Source organism: Pelobates fuscus, chromosome 10 (genome assembly GCF_036172605.1).
Source record: "Pelobates fuscus isolate aPelFus1 chromosome 10, aPelFus1.pri, whole genome shotgun sequence".
NCBI lineage: Eukaryota > Metazoa > Chordata > Amphibia > Anura > Pelobatidae > Pelobates > Pelobates fuscus.
Genome location: NC_086326.1, coordinates 72,662,309 through 72,677,709, shown reverse-complemented (window position 1 = coordinate 72,677,709; position 15,401 = coordinate 72,662,309). Strand labels below are relative to the sequence as shown.

At 41.8% G+C, this 15,401-nt stretch overlaps 1 protein-coding gene across 1 annotated transcript in view; it reads left to right on the top strand.

Annotated features, from left to right (window-relative positions):
• Nucleotides 1–15,401, top strand: part of DNA2 (DNA replication helicase/nuclease 2) — a 60,888-nt gene that overhangs the window by 20,400 nt on the left and 25,087 nt on the right. Inside the window, exons 5-6 of the mRNA XM_063433847.1 lie at nt 706–831; nt 8,543–8,762. Of these exons, the coding sequence (XP_063289917.1) occupies nt 706–831; nt 8,543–8,762 (346 nt within the window). The remainder of the gene's footprint in view (nt 1–705; nt 832–8,542; nt 8,763–15,401) is intronic.

Here is a 15,401-nt window from a genome sequence, read left to right as displayed (position 1 = left end):
TCTGCTGGCACAGCTTTTAGCCGATTACATTCTAGTAATGTGCAATGCTACAGAACAGGCCTAGGGAAAGGTGTGTTTAGATCTAGCCTAATCACAGCTCGTTTGTGCCTTAGGACTCTCTAATAATTGACCTTAAAGGGCCACTATAGGCACCCAGACCACTTCAGCTCAATGAAGTGGTCAGGGTGCCAGGTCCATCTAGTGTTAACCCTGCAGCTGTAAACATAGCAGTTTCAGAGAAACTGCTATGTTTACACTAGGGTTAATCCAGCCTCTAGTGGCTGTCTCACTGACAGCCGCTAGAGGCGCTTCTCACTGCGAAAATCACAGTGAGAAGACACTGGGCGTCCATAGGAAAGCAGTGGAATAGTAAGTAGGCTGATTGCAGCCATGGTTCTTACGCATTAATTACTGCTCTATCCAACATCTTTTTAAGGTCTGCTTTAAGTTAGGTGGCCAACTATAGCCTCGCTTTAATAAGCTTTCTAAATAATTAAATACTGTTAGAACATTTTCAAAATTATTTATCTACAAAAATTTCCATAGACTTTAATGGTGATTTCTGTAGATCACTTGTAAACTTTTCTAACAGTATCAAATCATTTAGAAAGCTTATTAAATCAAGGCCATTGTTGAAACCATGAGGTTAATGAATGTTTGGGATTCATGTTACTCTACTGTTACATAAATATATTTCTTTTTCAGGTATCAGTTAAATTTAAATCAAAATGACATCATGGAAGAAGTGCAGGAGTATTTGCCGTCATTTTCCAAGTGGGCTTCTGACTGCTTGGCACCTTCTACTAAACAGCATCCTTTCAGGAGTAAACGGTAAGCATGCTTTCAGTGGAATTCTGTGGTTCTTTATCCCCCCCCATACACTTTCACAAAACAGGAGTATAAATGTGTTGCAGGTTCAGCATATATATATCTATATCTATTTATATATAAATATTTATATTAGTCTGGAGTTATTGTTTTTGTAGCAAGTAACTTTCTTTAGTATGTCTCTGGGAGATCTCTACCACTAAAATAGTGATAACCTTTCCAAGTTAAGCTTTTGTCTTGGTAATTTTCCTTCTGAATATATTTTATTTACTTATTTTTTTCTTATAGGAATACGCTAATCACCAAAATAACTTTAGCTTAATGACGATGTTTTAGTGTATAGATATTGTCCATATCCCTATCTTACTGCTCTATTATCTGCCATTTAACCCCTTAAGGACGGCAGGCATACTATGCCGTCCTTTGGGACCAGACTCGAAACGCCGGCAGGCAGTATAATATGTCCCCGCAGTCCAGGGGACTTACCTGCTCACTGGCGATCCCCCACCGGCGATCGCGGTGGGGGGACTTGCCTGGCATCCCCTTGCTGCTGATTCGGCCCTCCTGGGCCATGTGATCGCGAGGACCTCACGATCAGATGGATGGAATAGCCGTCCATAGCAGTGCCAGCAAGGGGACTGCCTGGAATGACAGGTAGTCCCCCTGCTGCCTGAAAAAATTTAATAAAAGTTAAAACACAGTGTAAAATTTATATATACTTAGATCATATATATATATATATATATATATATATATATATATATATTGTATATGATATGTGTGTGTGTGTGTGTATACAGTTGCAAGAAAAAGTATGTGAACCCTTTGGAATGATATGGATTTATGCACAAAATGGTCATAAAATGTGATCTGATCATCATCTAAGTCACAACAATAGACAATCACAGTCTGCTTAAACTAATAACACACACACCATGTAAACATTCACAGTGCAGGTGGAAAAAGTATGTGAACCCTTGGATTTAATAACTGGTTGAACCTCCTTTGGCAGCAATAACTTTAACCAAACGTTTCCTGTAGTTGTAGATCAAACGTGCACAATGATCAGGAGTAATTCTTGACCATTCCTCTTTACAGAACTGTTTCAGTTCAGCAATATTCTTGGCATGTCTGGTGTGAATCGCTTTCTTGAGGTCATGCCACAGCATCTCAATCGGGTTGAGGTCAGGACTCTGACAGGGCCACTTCAGAAGGCGTATTTTCTTCTGTTTAAGCCATTCTGTTGTTGATTTACTTCTATGCTTTGGGTCATTGTCCTGTTGCAACACCCATCTTCTGTTGAGCTTCAGCTGGTAGACAGATGGCCTTAAGTTCTCCTGCAAAATGTCTTGATAAACGTAGGAATTCATTTTTCCTTCGATGATAGCAAAGCAGCCCCAAACCATGATGCCCCCACCACCACACTTCACAGTTGGGATGAGGTTTTGATGTTGGTGTGCTGTGCCTCTTTTTCGCCACACATAGTGTTGTGTGTTTCTTCCAAACAACTCAACTTTGGTTTCATCTGTCCACAGAATATTTTGCCAGTACTGCTGTGGAACATCCAGGTGCTCTTGTGCAAACTGTAAACGTGCAGCAATGATTTGTTTGGACAGCAGTGGCTTCCTCTGGTGTATCCTCCCATAAAATCCATTCTTGTTTAGTGTTTTACGTATTGAAGATTCGCTAACAGGGATGTTAGCATTTGCCAGTGACTTTGTAAGTCTTTAGCTGACACTCTAGGATTCTTCTTCACCTCATTGAGCAGTCTGCGCTGTGCTCTTGCATTTATCTTTACAGGACGGCCACTCCTGGGGAGAGTAGCAGCAGTGCTGAACTTTCTCCATTTATAGACAATTTGTCTTACTGTGGACTGATGAACAGCAAGGCTTTTGGAGATATTTTTATAACCCTTTCCAGCTTTATGCAAGTCAACAATTCTTAATCGTAGGTCTCCTGAGAGCTCTTTTGTGCGAGGCATCATTCACATCAGGCAATGCTTCTTGTGAAAAGCAAACCCAGAACTGGTGTGTGTTTTTTATAGGGCAGGACAGCTGTAACCAACACCTCCAATCTCATCTCATTGATTGGACTCCAGTTGGCTGACATCTCACTCCAATTAGCTCATTAGTCTAGGGGTTCACATACTTTTTCCACCTGCACTGTGAATGTTTACATGGTGTGTTCAATAAAAAAACATGGCAACATTTCATTCTTTGTGTGTTATTAGTTTAAGCAGACTGTGATTGTCTATTGTTGTGACTTAGATGATGATCAGATCACATTTTATGACCAATTTGTGCAGAAATCCATATCATTCCAAAGGGTTTACATACTTTTTCTTGCAACTGTATATATACACTGCACAAAAAAATAAAGGGAACACTTAAACAACACAATGTAACTCCAAGTCAATCACACTTCTGGGAAATCAAACTGTCCACTTAGAAAGCAACACCGAGTGACAATCAATTTCACATGCTGTTATGCAAATGGGATAGACACCAGGTGGAAATTATAGGCAATTAGCAAGACACCCTCAATAAAGGAGTGGTTCTGCAGGTGGTGACCACAGACCACTTCTCAGTTCCTATGCTTCCTGGATGATGTTTTGGTCACTTTTGAATGCTGGCGGTGCTTTCACTCTGGTGGTCGCATGAGACTGAGTCTACAACCCACACAATTGGCTCAGGTAGTGCAGCTCATCCAGGATGGCACATCAATGCGAGCTGTGGCAAGAAGGTTTGCTGTGTCTTTCAGCGAGGTGTCCAGAGCATGGAGGAGCTACCAGGAGACAGGCCAATACATCAGAAGACGTGGAGGAGGCCCTAGGAAGGCAACAACCCAGCAGCAGGACTGCTACCTCCGCCTTTGTGCAAGGAGGAACAAGAGGAGCACTGCCAGAGCCCTGCAAAATGACCTCCAGCAGGCCACAAATGTGCATGTGTGTGCTCAAACGGTCAGAAACTCCATGAGGGTGGTATGAGGGCCCGACGTCCACAGGTGGGGGTTGTGCTTACAGCCCAACACTGTGCAGGACTGTGCAGAGAACACCAAGATTGGCAAATTTGCCACTGTTGCCCTGTGTTCTTCACAGATGAAAGCAGGTTCACACTGAGCATATGTGACAGACGTGACAGTCTGGAGACGCCATGGAGACTGTTCTGCTGCCTGCAACATCCTCCAGCATGACCGGTTTGGCAGTGGGTCAGTAATGGTGTGGGGTGGCATTTCTTTGGGGGGGCCGCACAGCCCTCCATGTGCTCGCCAGAGGTAGCCTGACTGCCATTAGATACAGAGATGAGATCCTCAGACCCCTTGTGAGACCATATGCTGGTGCGGTTGGCCCTTGGTTCCTCCTAATGCAAGACAATGCTAGACCTTATGTGGCTGGAGTGTGTCAGCAGTTCCTGCAAGACGAAGGCATTGATGCTATGGAAAGGCCCGCCCGTTCCCCAGACCTGAATCCAATTGAACACATCTGGGACATCATGTCTCTCTCTATCCACCAACGTCACTGTTTTACTCGGGAGACTTGGATGAACACAAATATTAGTGTTTCAAAACAGTAAAATGTATTACAACGATGATATCATCAGTGAAAATTAAGTTTTATGCATTTTTCACACACAAACGGCACTTACACTCATGATATAATTGTTGTGATACGTTTTACGGTTTGAAACACTAATATTTGTGTTCAGCGAAGTACCTCTCGTACAGGTTTTATGGTGTTTTCAAAAGTTAGAGTCAAATAGAAGGCTTGTGTTTTAGTTTTTTCACATTGAAATTTGCCAGATTGGTTACGTTGCCTTTGAGACCGTATGGTAGCCCAGGAATGAGAATTACCCCTATGATGGCATACCATTTGCAAAAGAAGACAACCCAATGTATTGCAAATGGTGTATGTCCAGTCTTTGTTAGTAGCCACTTTGTCACAAATGACTAAGGTCCTGCAAATTGTAATTAATAAAATGACTTAATTATGTAAAAATATTACATAAATATATACATAGAGCACAAATTGTAGTGACCCTGTCACATTCCAAAACACCATAAAACCTGTACATAGGGGGTACTGTTTTACACGTGAGACATCGCTGAATACAAATATGTGTATTTTATTGCAGTAAAAGAAAACCTTATTAGGACATTAACAGTTGGAATGTCATGCAGAACTAAAAAAACTAAAATCTAAATTTCTGACTTTTTAAATATTTTATTCATATTAAATTATGTTTCATAGCTAAATATTTGATGTTAAATGAAAGCCCTATTTCTCCGGAATAAAATTATATGTATGAAAGACGTGAATTATGGTTGAACAGACATATAGCACAAATTCCAAGTTTTGTTTGTTTTGTTTTGATCAAAACAAGTACATTTGGCTCAGTCCTTAAGGGGTTAAGAGTTATATCACTTTTGTTTGTTTATACTGCCTTAGCCACACCTCCCCTGGCTGTGACTCATACACAGCCTGTATAAACAATGGTTTTATTTTTAGTGTGTTCACTTTAGTTTTTGTCTCCTGCTCTGTTAATTGAACTTTAATCAGAATCCTGTATGCTTTAGCAGACTACTAAAGAGCAGAAAAATAAATTCTAAATTAAACAGAATGTTCAATAAGGGAAGTTTAAAGGAACACTATAGTGTGAGAAATACAAACATGTATTCCTGACACTATAAGTGGGAAGACACCATTTAAATTTCCAGGCACACTTGCACCACAGAAAAAAAATATTTTTCCAGCGCTGAGACGATTTTCTTGTGGCTCACCCCACCCACGCTTCACCTCCTTGACGGAGATCATCAGGTTTGATGATCTCAGCCAAACCAATGCTTTCCTATAGGAAATCATTGGATAGGCTATTGTGCATTCATTGCAAAACACTGCATTGTGCCAATCAGCCTCTCCTCATAGATATGCATTAAATCAGTGCATCTCTATGAGGAACGTTCAGCGTCTGTGCACCTGAGTGACTGCCACTAGAGGTGCTACTAGGCAGTAATGTAAACTCAACCTTTTCTCTGAAAAATAAGTGTTTACATTAAAATGCCTGCAGGGACAGGCTAAATATACCAAAACAACTACATTAGATCTCTTTTTACAGGAAGTGTGTAGGGACTTGTGTAGGTCACATGCAGGTGATTTAACTCCTAAATGGGAGAGAATTGAGAGTGCAGGGGTATGATCTATACACCAAAACATCTCCCTTAAGTTGTTATAGTGTTTCTTTAATTCATACATATTCTTTATAATTTTTTTGTGATATTAGATATTTGTTTATGCTTCTTTATTTTACCTCAAAACTCTCTTCATTGTGCATTTTGTTTTGCAAACAGTTCACTCATCTGTCCAAGACCTAGTTTCATTTTCATTTCTCTTTTTGACGCTGGCTGAACATGCAAACCTCTACTAAAGTGGACAATACATTTTTATTAGTGACAAATAATCCTTCAGATAAAGGGCTAATGTCTGTGCTCCTCAGCATAATTACTTGGAAAATCATATATCTCTTATTTTTATTTTTATGATACTATGAAGATGTATTGGGAGGAAAAGTTGGCGGCCATACTAGCCGGACAGGTTTTGACGGAGCTCCGGGCCAGAATTACAAACTTAGCCAAAAATAAGGCTTTTACACAGCATTGTGAACCTGGTTTCTCTGGGGATAACCTTCTGAATCCGTAGGGCGCCTCAGTAATATAAACCTGACAAGTCACCGATTACCGCTGATATTGGAGATTTACTCCACAGGCTGCAAGCACCACAGAAGCCTGCCATGGAGCGTCCATCCGAGGAGTTGTCGCGGTCATCTAACGAGTACTTGTTTGGAGAGTTGAAGGAAACTGCATCTCGGCTTGTGCTGGGGAATACCCACCTGCCGGCTACAATAGCGCTCCAGTGACGGAGGAAACCCTGAAGGGCCTTTTGGAGGATCTGCACTGCAACATGTTGCGGGCAGATATAGAGCAATTTCGGGAAGAAATAAATGGAGTTTCAGCACTTCTGAATATCACAGAGCTGACAACCATGGCCCATGCATCTCCACCCTGGAACTCACTGTATGGACACTACAGAGTTCAGAGATCCAGCTTTAACAATGCATGCATGCATGCCATGGAAGATAAGAGGCGCTGGAAAAATATCAAGGTGAGGTGCCTGCCTGACACTATCGACAAGGTTGAAGTGCCTCATTTTATGAGGTAGACTGTTCTCCCAATTATTATCTGCCAAACAGGCTACGACTATTATATTAGACTGCCCCCACCAGTATGCGCGGTGAGGTTATTGTCTGGTTCAAAAGCAGTCAAGATAGACTTGCCTTCATTGCAGCTGTCCGGAATAAATCTCCCTATAAATTTGAAGACCGCTCCTTGACCTTTTTTTTTTTTTTTTCTGGATTTGTCCAAGGCAAGTATGGACTGGCACAGGGCTCTACATCCTGTAACTCAGAAAATTTCCACCCATAAGCTGACATAGATGGGGCACCCCACATTGTCTACTGATTTCCCACAATTCCAGGACTTTTCCGCAGGAGGTTTCCGCGATCTCGAAGATCGCTACCACACTTCAGAAAATGGTCCTCTCAACTGAAATACTGGCTCAACCACCGCCAGAGAGATCGCTGACAACACCTACCTGGGATCCAGCTAGGGTCAACACGTTTATTCCAGCGGCACAGCAGAGGGACGCATCCACTGCTGTGATCTCTTGAAGTGACCACCTGATTGTCCTTTAGTTTAATATTTGCACAGTTTTTTTATATATATATATATATATATATATATATATATATATATATATATATATATATATATATATATATATATATATATATATATATATATATATATATATATATATAATTTCAGCTTTAAATTTGCTTGCATTATTTCATTTTTTTTTTTTTTTTTTCTGTCGGGCTCCTGATGAGCCTGGGCGTGCGCTACTGGTGGCAGGTTTATGAGCCTGCCTTCATCCCCTCCACCTCCCATTTACCCATGCTCAGCAGTATTTCTATCATACAGATCCAACTTTCTGTGTGTATAACCTCCCTCCTTGCTTAGATATCTATTGGGTATATTGTACCTTTTTGTACATTGGAGAGGCACCTTTGAGCTAACTGTCCCTGCCCGGATATACACAAGTTTAATTTCCCCATCTTCTTTAGCTTCATCTGGTGAGGGATATGTTATTAATCTAACCTTAAAAAAAATCCTCTCAGTCCTGTGTTTCATTGCACTATCCTTGACGAGTTGTATTGTGCATAGTATGTTCAATTGTTCTGACACTTGCCATTTCCTGTGCTGTATTATGACTGAGCAATTAATTTTTTTTTACAAAAAATGGAGATGAATTCATAATAGACCAATGTAATAGTGGTCTATGCAGCAGATTGTGCTTTACATTAGTTTAAAATAAGCTACCTCAAACCATAATACGAATTTGCTTATTTCCGTTGAGCATTTTCAGAAACTCAGATTTTTTTTCTCTGTCATAAAAGTGAAAGATGAAACTCATTCATTTAAAAATCTGTTTGCAGAAGGCTCTGCATCTTTTATGAAAGTTATACTGTATTTGAAAGGTGTTTTAACGCTCTACTTAGTTTTTCTAGCCTTGCTCTTTTCTTGTTTATTAGGCAATAACTGTATGAATAAGGATGACTTTTGACTCTTTTCCTCTGATGCTCCTGCTATAATTTTATTTCAGACCCTTGACTGAAGAAATAAAACAACCTACAGGTGCTACTCAAGTGTCAGAGTTTTTGGATATTGAGGAAAATATATGGTCCCCAAGATTTGGTCTAAAAGGTAAAATTGATGTAACGACCAAAGTAAAAATACATCAGAAGTCCAAAACTCTTTTCAAGACGATGCCTCTAGAACTTAAAACTGGCAAAGAGTCAAACTCCATAGAACACAGAAGTCAGGTGAGCTATAAACATTTTGGTTTCATATCTTTTTTTACTCTTATAGACTAGTGTCTCTGTGGATTTGTATTTTGTGGTTTGTTCAACCCTTTGGTTATTAGGTAAAAAAAAAAAAGCAGCACAACACACGCAGTTTGAACTGTGCTTTAAAAGATCGCAATGTTAATAAAGTGGAAAACAATCCATACCTACACCTAAAAATTCTCACTTGAACACTTGAATACAGGTACAACAACCTGTCACCCCACATTTGAAAATAGCTGTATTTTAGCAGAATGTTGTTCTTTTTGAAGGTGGTGAAATTACTTTCATAGACATGTTAAGACTGACAACAGTGAAATATTACCCATCAGGATTTAAGGGGAAAGAATTGAGTTACATGTAACATCTGTAAGATAATGGTTCAGTGGGATAAAATACAGTTCTATACTTTGACAAGTAACTGGACAAGACCCAGTTATGGAGGTACAACACAATTTTATTGACCACACACGGCTATTATGCATACCCCGTGCAAGGGGTGAATCACACACACAAACATACAAAAACACATCCCATGATCCTCCCCCTCCCTGTGGTCCCAGCACGGGAAGGGACTACATTCCCTTTGTCCCCAAAGCCCGCCACTAAATCCCCAGGGCTCCCCACACCAACCGCCAGGGGTCTTCTTCCCAAGAGCCTCTGTGCTTTGGAGTCTAGGCGCGGGAAAAAGTGACCGTCCCTTTGTCTCCCAGGCACAGAAAGCCTGCCTGCAGAAAAAGAGCTGATCTTTGTCCCTCGGGCTCATGAGAGCCCACCAAAACTCTCCAGTGCCCCAAATGTGCTCTCACAAATCTCAGGGATCCTCGCCTCGGTCCCTCGATCGACTAGGCTCCGTTCGCGAGGTCCTGGCGAGAAACAGACAAGGGAAGCGTCTCCTTTCGGGGTATAAATGCTCCTCTGGCTGGTGTTCGTCTATACGAATGGCGACCACCCAGGGGAGCACTTATTAATTACTTCCCTTGTGGTTTCACAGCCATGTTGCGGGTGTGAGTGTTCTGTATAATTGGTGTGAACGTTCTAATTGGGCACAGGGGAGGCCCTTGTTCGGGATATGAACGAGTCGGGAAACAATCCACAAATGCTCCCCTGGCGGCATTCTCCTGTACGAATGGTGGCCACGCAGGGAAGCACTCATTGTTTCCCTTGCGGTTTTGACACTTATGTTGCGAGGTGATTGGGAGGTGTGAACATTCTATACGAACATTCTATATGATGTATTGGGGTGGTACCCGTTCGGGAGGTGAATTCTCTTAGTGGAAGCACTCCTGAACGGGGAGCGGGCACAATAAACGAAATACAGAGAGGACACGCATATTACAAGCTGGAACCACACAAACTGGCAGCGGTTCTGCCACATTCAGGAAAAGTGATAGTTGTAGAGGCATATAAGGGGGGGAGATAACATGGTCAGGGGATGTGTGTATTTAAGTCTTCCTGGGCATTGGAAAAAAAAAATAAAGGGTATAATTTAATGCCTGGATAACTTGTGAGGGCTTTCCTCTTTCTGTTGATCTGGGAAAAAAGCAGGACATTAAATACATTAAACCAAACAACCGTTTTTATTTCTCTAGTACTTTGCTGTCTAGATCAGTAATTCTCTACCTAGGTGTTAAGGCACACAAACAGTCCAGGATTTAGCCATTTAACAATTGTGCTCCTGTGGGTATACTGACAGTGGACTTTGTTGGGAACTATTGGTCTACTGTTTATGCACCTGTGCCTACTTTAAAAGGGCACGCTAAACACCATAAGCACTGCAGCTTGCTGCATTATTTATAGTGTCAGGAGTTCCCTGACATCTTCTATGTCTGTGTTAGACTGTATAGTTGGATATTAACTTGGGGTCCCCTTGACACCTACAGTCTGGCTTCACTTCAAGGATATCGCTAAAGTGGAAGATCCTATTTATGCATTAGAGATAATCTATTCCCTTCTCTTTTGACTGGAATTCAATGGATGAGCGTGTTGGTTGCCAATCCTCAGCCAAAAGAGCTCTCTCCAAGGGTGGTTGACTATTTTAGCATGATGCCCATGGCATCATCAGCTAGCACTGAAATCAGGGCACATGGCATATTTTAGTGGAAGTAATTATTGTGAACATACCTACATTCAATCTTTTTTTTTTTTTATATATATGAGAAAATTAGGATGGTTGGAGAGAATACAGAGGCACAGTTCTTTTTTTTAACCTTTTCTCTCCTTCTAGAACAGGGGTAGGCAACCTATGGCACATGTGCCATGCACGGCACTTAAGGTGTCTTTGCACGGCACTCAAGGCTGCTAGAGCCAAACGGGCTCTGGCCTATCAGCTGTTCCAGTGAAACTTCAGATATCTGCTAATACAAAAAGGTGGTGAAGGACAATCCTCAATTTAATGCATTGCAGCATGTAGAGGACGTGATCTCAGATCACTTCCTCCCAGCACTTGTGAATAGGAATCCACACTGTAATAGAGCACCCCATAGCTGCTGTTGCAGCTCCTGTCCCTGACCTGTACCTGGCCAGCCTGGTCCCCATTGGAACCCAGGGAAGCCACCCACACTGCTAGATGTACACAGAAATGCAGAATAACCCTCCCTTCATACAAATAACGCAAACAGCCCACACACAAAAATACATACAACCCCCACAAACTCAACACCACTAACAATCCATATACATGCACACAACCCCACATGCAGTCTCTCACATGCAATACCCCAAGAAAACCCTCACAGAAAAACACAATGTGACATAGCCATCCACACATAATTCCACAAGCAACAACACACACAGCCCACATTCATAGGTATCATACACAACACCACAAACTATTTATGAACATATACAAAATAATAGCTCATATACACACAAATACACTGATACAAAGCAACTGCAGTATAAATAACACAAGCAGAATACGGCAACACACCTCAATTTAAAAAAAAATAGGACTGGCATGCTACGGGACATCACAATCTTATTTCAGCACAGTCCTGCTGAAAGGTTGACTACCCCTGTTCTATTATGTATATCACTAGCATTTCAAAGTGATTCCTGCACTTTATTATCAATAATTATTAATAATTGTATGCTTACATGCTACGTAAGTAACTGGAATGAGGAAAGAGGACTATATAAGCAATTTGTAACAATTTCCATCATTTACATTTTCTAGGCTAGTAAATTGCATTGAGTTCTGTATGGTGGGGGCGACTTGCAGACTTTTCGTTGTTGATGTAAGCCATTCTAATATAACTTCTCTGACTCGCTGAGTGACTGCTGTGTTTATTTACTCCTAATTCAGTGTTGATGAGAGTCCCTAAAAATTTTCTGCCTTATTGATTTCCTGTCCTGCAAATAAATAAATCAAATCTGTGTCTCACAGCTAACATTTAGCTGTGTGCTTTATATTGCAGGACACAATGTTTCCACTCTGCTTGTACTCTGCACATTCCAATTCAAGGGTGGAATACTGGCTTGTTTGGGTGCTAACAGAATTATGTATTGCCTTGTATTATTAGTGAAGTAAAGAGAAGTGTATGTGTCCAGACTAAATAAAAGGTAAAAACTATCAGTGTGATGCAAATTATAGATATCTGGCGTTAAGCAAAATTACCTATTGCCAACATACTCCAAGTCAATGTTCCTTTTAGACTGAAGATCATTCCTGACAGCATGCATAGATTATTTCTCTTTTCATAGAAATTCCAATCTACCAAAATGACCGTTTGTCTTCATATTCGGAGTTATGCACTAAAGCGAACATTCAATGTGAGAATAGACAAACTGGAAAAATTCCCTAAGTCAGCTTTCCATTCAGCTATTTTGGCCTTAAAGGGACACTCCAGGCACCCAAACCACTTCTGCTCATTGGAGTGGTCTGGGTGCCAACTCCCACTACCCTTAACCCTGCAAGTGTAATTATTGCAGTTTTTCATAAACTGCAATAATTACATTGCAGGGTTAACTCCACCTCTAGTGGCTGTCTACTAGACAGCCACTAAAGGCCACTTCCCGGGTTCTAGCACAGGAAACCTGTGCTAGAGCGTCGCTGGACGTCCTCACGCTGTGTGAGGACCTCCAGCGTCGCTCAAAACCCCATAGGAAAGCATTGAAATTATTTTTCAATGCTTTCCTATGGGGAAACGTAATGCGCATGCGCGGCATTTCCGCGCATGCGCATTAGGTCTCCTCGGCCGGTGGGCGAGATCAGTCTCGCCCACCGGCCGACGCAATCACAAGGAGGAGCGTCGCGGAGACAGCGGCGAGGGACATCGCCGCTGCCTCAGGTAAGTGACTGAAGGGGTTTTCACCCCTTCAGTAACCGGGGATTGGTGGGTGGGAGGGAGAGGGACCCTCCAGTGCCAGGAAAACGGATCGTTTTTCTGGCACTGGAGTTTCCCTTTAAATGTAACATTTCACTTTAGTAAATAACCCGATTGTGTTGGAGATGTTGACTAGCAGATTTCTCTGTGCACATCCTCTGTTTTGTTCAACATTTTAGAGTGTGAGAGAGAGAGAGAGAACAAAATTATAAACGCAATACTATTGTTTTTGCCCCCATTTTTCATGAGCTGAACTCAAAGATCTAAGACTTTTTCTATGTGCACAAAAGGCTTATTTCTCTCAAATATTGTTCACAAATCTGTCTAAATCTGTGTTAGGGAGCACTTCTCCTTTGCCAAGATAATCCATCCACCTCACAGGTGTGGCATATCAAGATGCTGATTAGACAGCATGATTATTGCACAGGTGTACCTTAGACTAGCCACAATAGACAGATTTGTGAACAATATTTGAGAGAAATAAGCCTTTTGTGTACATAGAAAAAGTCTTAGATCTTTGAGTTCAGCTCATGAAAAATGGAAGCAAAAACAAGAGTGTGTGTGTGTCTCTGTGTCTGTGTCACAATGGCACCTGTCAAGGGGTGGGGGGATATATTAGGTAGCAAACAAACAATCAGTTCTTGAATTCCATGTGTTGGAAGCAGGTAAAATGGGCAATCAAAGAAGACCTGTGTGACTTTGTCAAGGGCCAAAAAGTAATGGCAAGATTGGGTCAGAGAATCTCCAAAACAGCAAGTCTTGTGGGGTGGTTAGTACCTAGCAAAAGTAGTGCAAGAAAGGACAACTGGTGAACCAAGGCTCATTGATGCATGTGTGGATTGAATGGTAGCCCGTCTGGACCAATCACACAGAAAAGCTACTCCAACTCAAATTGCTATTAAAAAACAAACAAAAAAAGTTAATACTACCCATGATAGAAAGGACACCAGAACACACAGTGCATTGCAGTTTTCTGCGCATGGGCTGTGTTGCTGCAGACTGGTCAGAGTACCAATGGTGACCCCTGTCCACTGCCAAAGCAGCTTCACTAGGGACGCGAGCATCAGAACAGGACCATGGAGCAATGGAAGCAGGTTGCTTGGTCTGATAAATCACATTTTCTTTTAGACTAGGTGGATGATCGGTGAGTGTGCGTCATTTGCCTGGGGAAGAGATGGCTGCAATGTTCTGCTGGAAAATTTGGATCCTGGGAGTCATGTGGATGTTACTTTGACATGTACCACCTACCTAGAGATTGTTGCAGATCACAAACACCCCTTCATGACAATGGTGTTCCCTGATGACATTGGCTACTTTCAGTAGTATAATGCACCCTGAAACACTGCAAAAATTGTATAGGAATAGTTTGAGGAACATGACAAAGAGTTCAATGTGTTGTCTTGGCCTCCAAATTCCTTGCATCTCAATCCTATTGAGCATCTGTGTGATATGGGGGGAAAACAAATCCGATCCATTGATCTTATTTTCCAACTTGCCGGACTTATAGGGTCTGCTGCTAATGTCTTGGTGCCAGATACTACAGGACATGTTCAGAGGTTTTCTGAATTCCATGTTTTGTTTCCTTCAAGAGAAGGACTTTGTATGTGATGAGATTAAAGGGACACAATAGTCACCAGAACAACTACAGCTTAATGTATTTGTTCTGGTTAGTATAATGGCTCCCTTCAGACATTTTCAGAGAAAAGGCAGTGTTTAAATTGTGCCCCTAGGGACACCTCCAAACTTGCCACTCCTCAGATGGCCACTGGAGGGGCTTCCTGGCTCAGGGCTGCACAGTAAGCAGCCCTGCCGCTCAACGTGCCCACTCTCTGCATGGAGATGCAGAATTTAGCTCCAAGAGATGCATTGATTCAATGCATCTCTGAGGAGGTCCTGATTGGCCAAAACTGCATTTTGCCCCGCCCTGTGCCGATTTTAGCCAATCCAATGCTTTCACTCTGGGAAAGCATTGGATTGGCTAAAAATCTGACATTTTGATTAAGTTACAAAGGGGGCGGTGCCAGCGCCAGCAGACCTGGGCTGCGCTGGAAATAAGGTGAGTTTTAACTTTTATAGTGGGGCTAAGGGGGGCAAGCCACCTAAATGGTGGGTTTAGAACTATAGGGTCAGGAATACATGTTTGTGTTCCTGACCCTATAGTGATCCTTTAAATACTGTGGTGTTATAACAAATGTATTTAACCCCTTAAAGGACCACTATAGGCACCCAGACCACTTCAGCTTAATGAAGTGGTCTGGGTGCCTGGTCCAGCCAGGGTTAACCCTTTTTT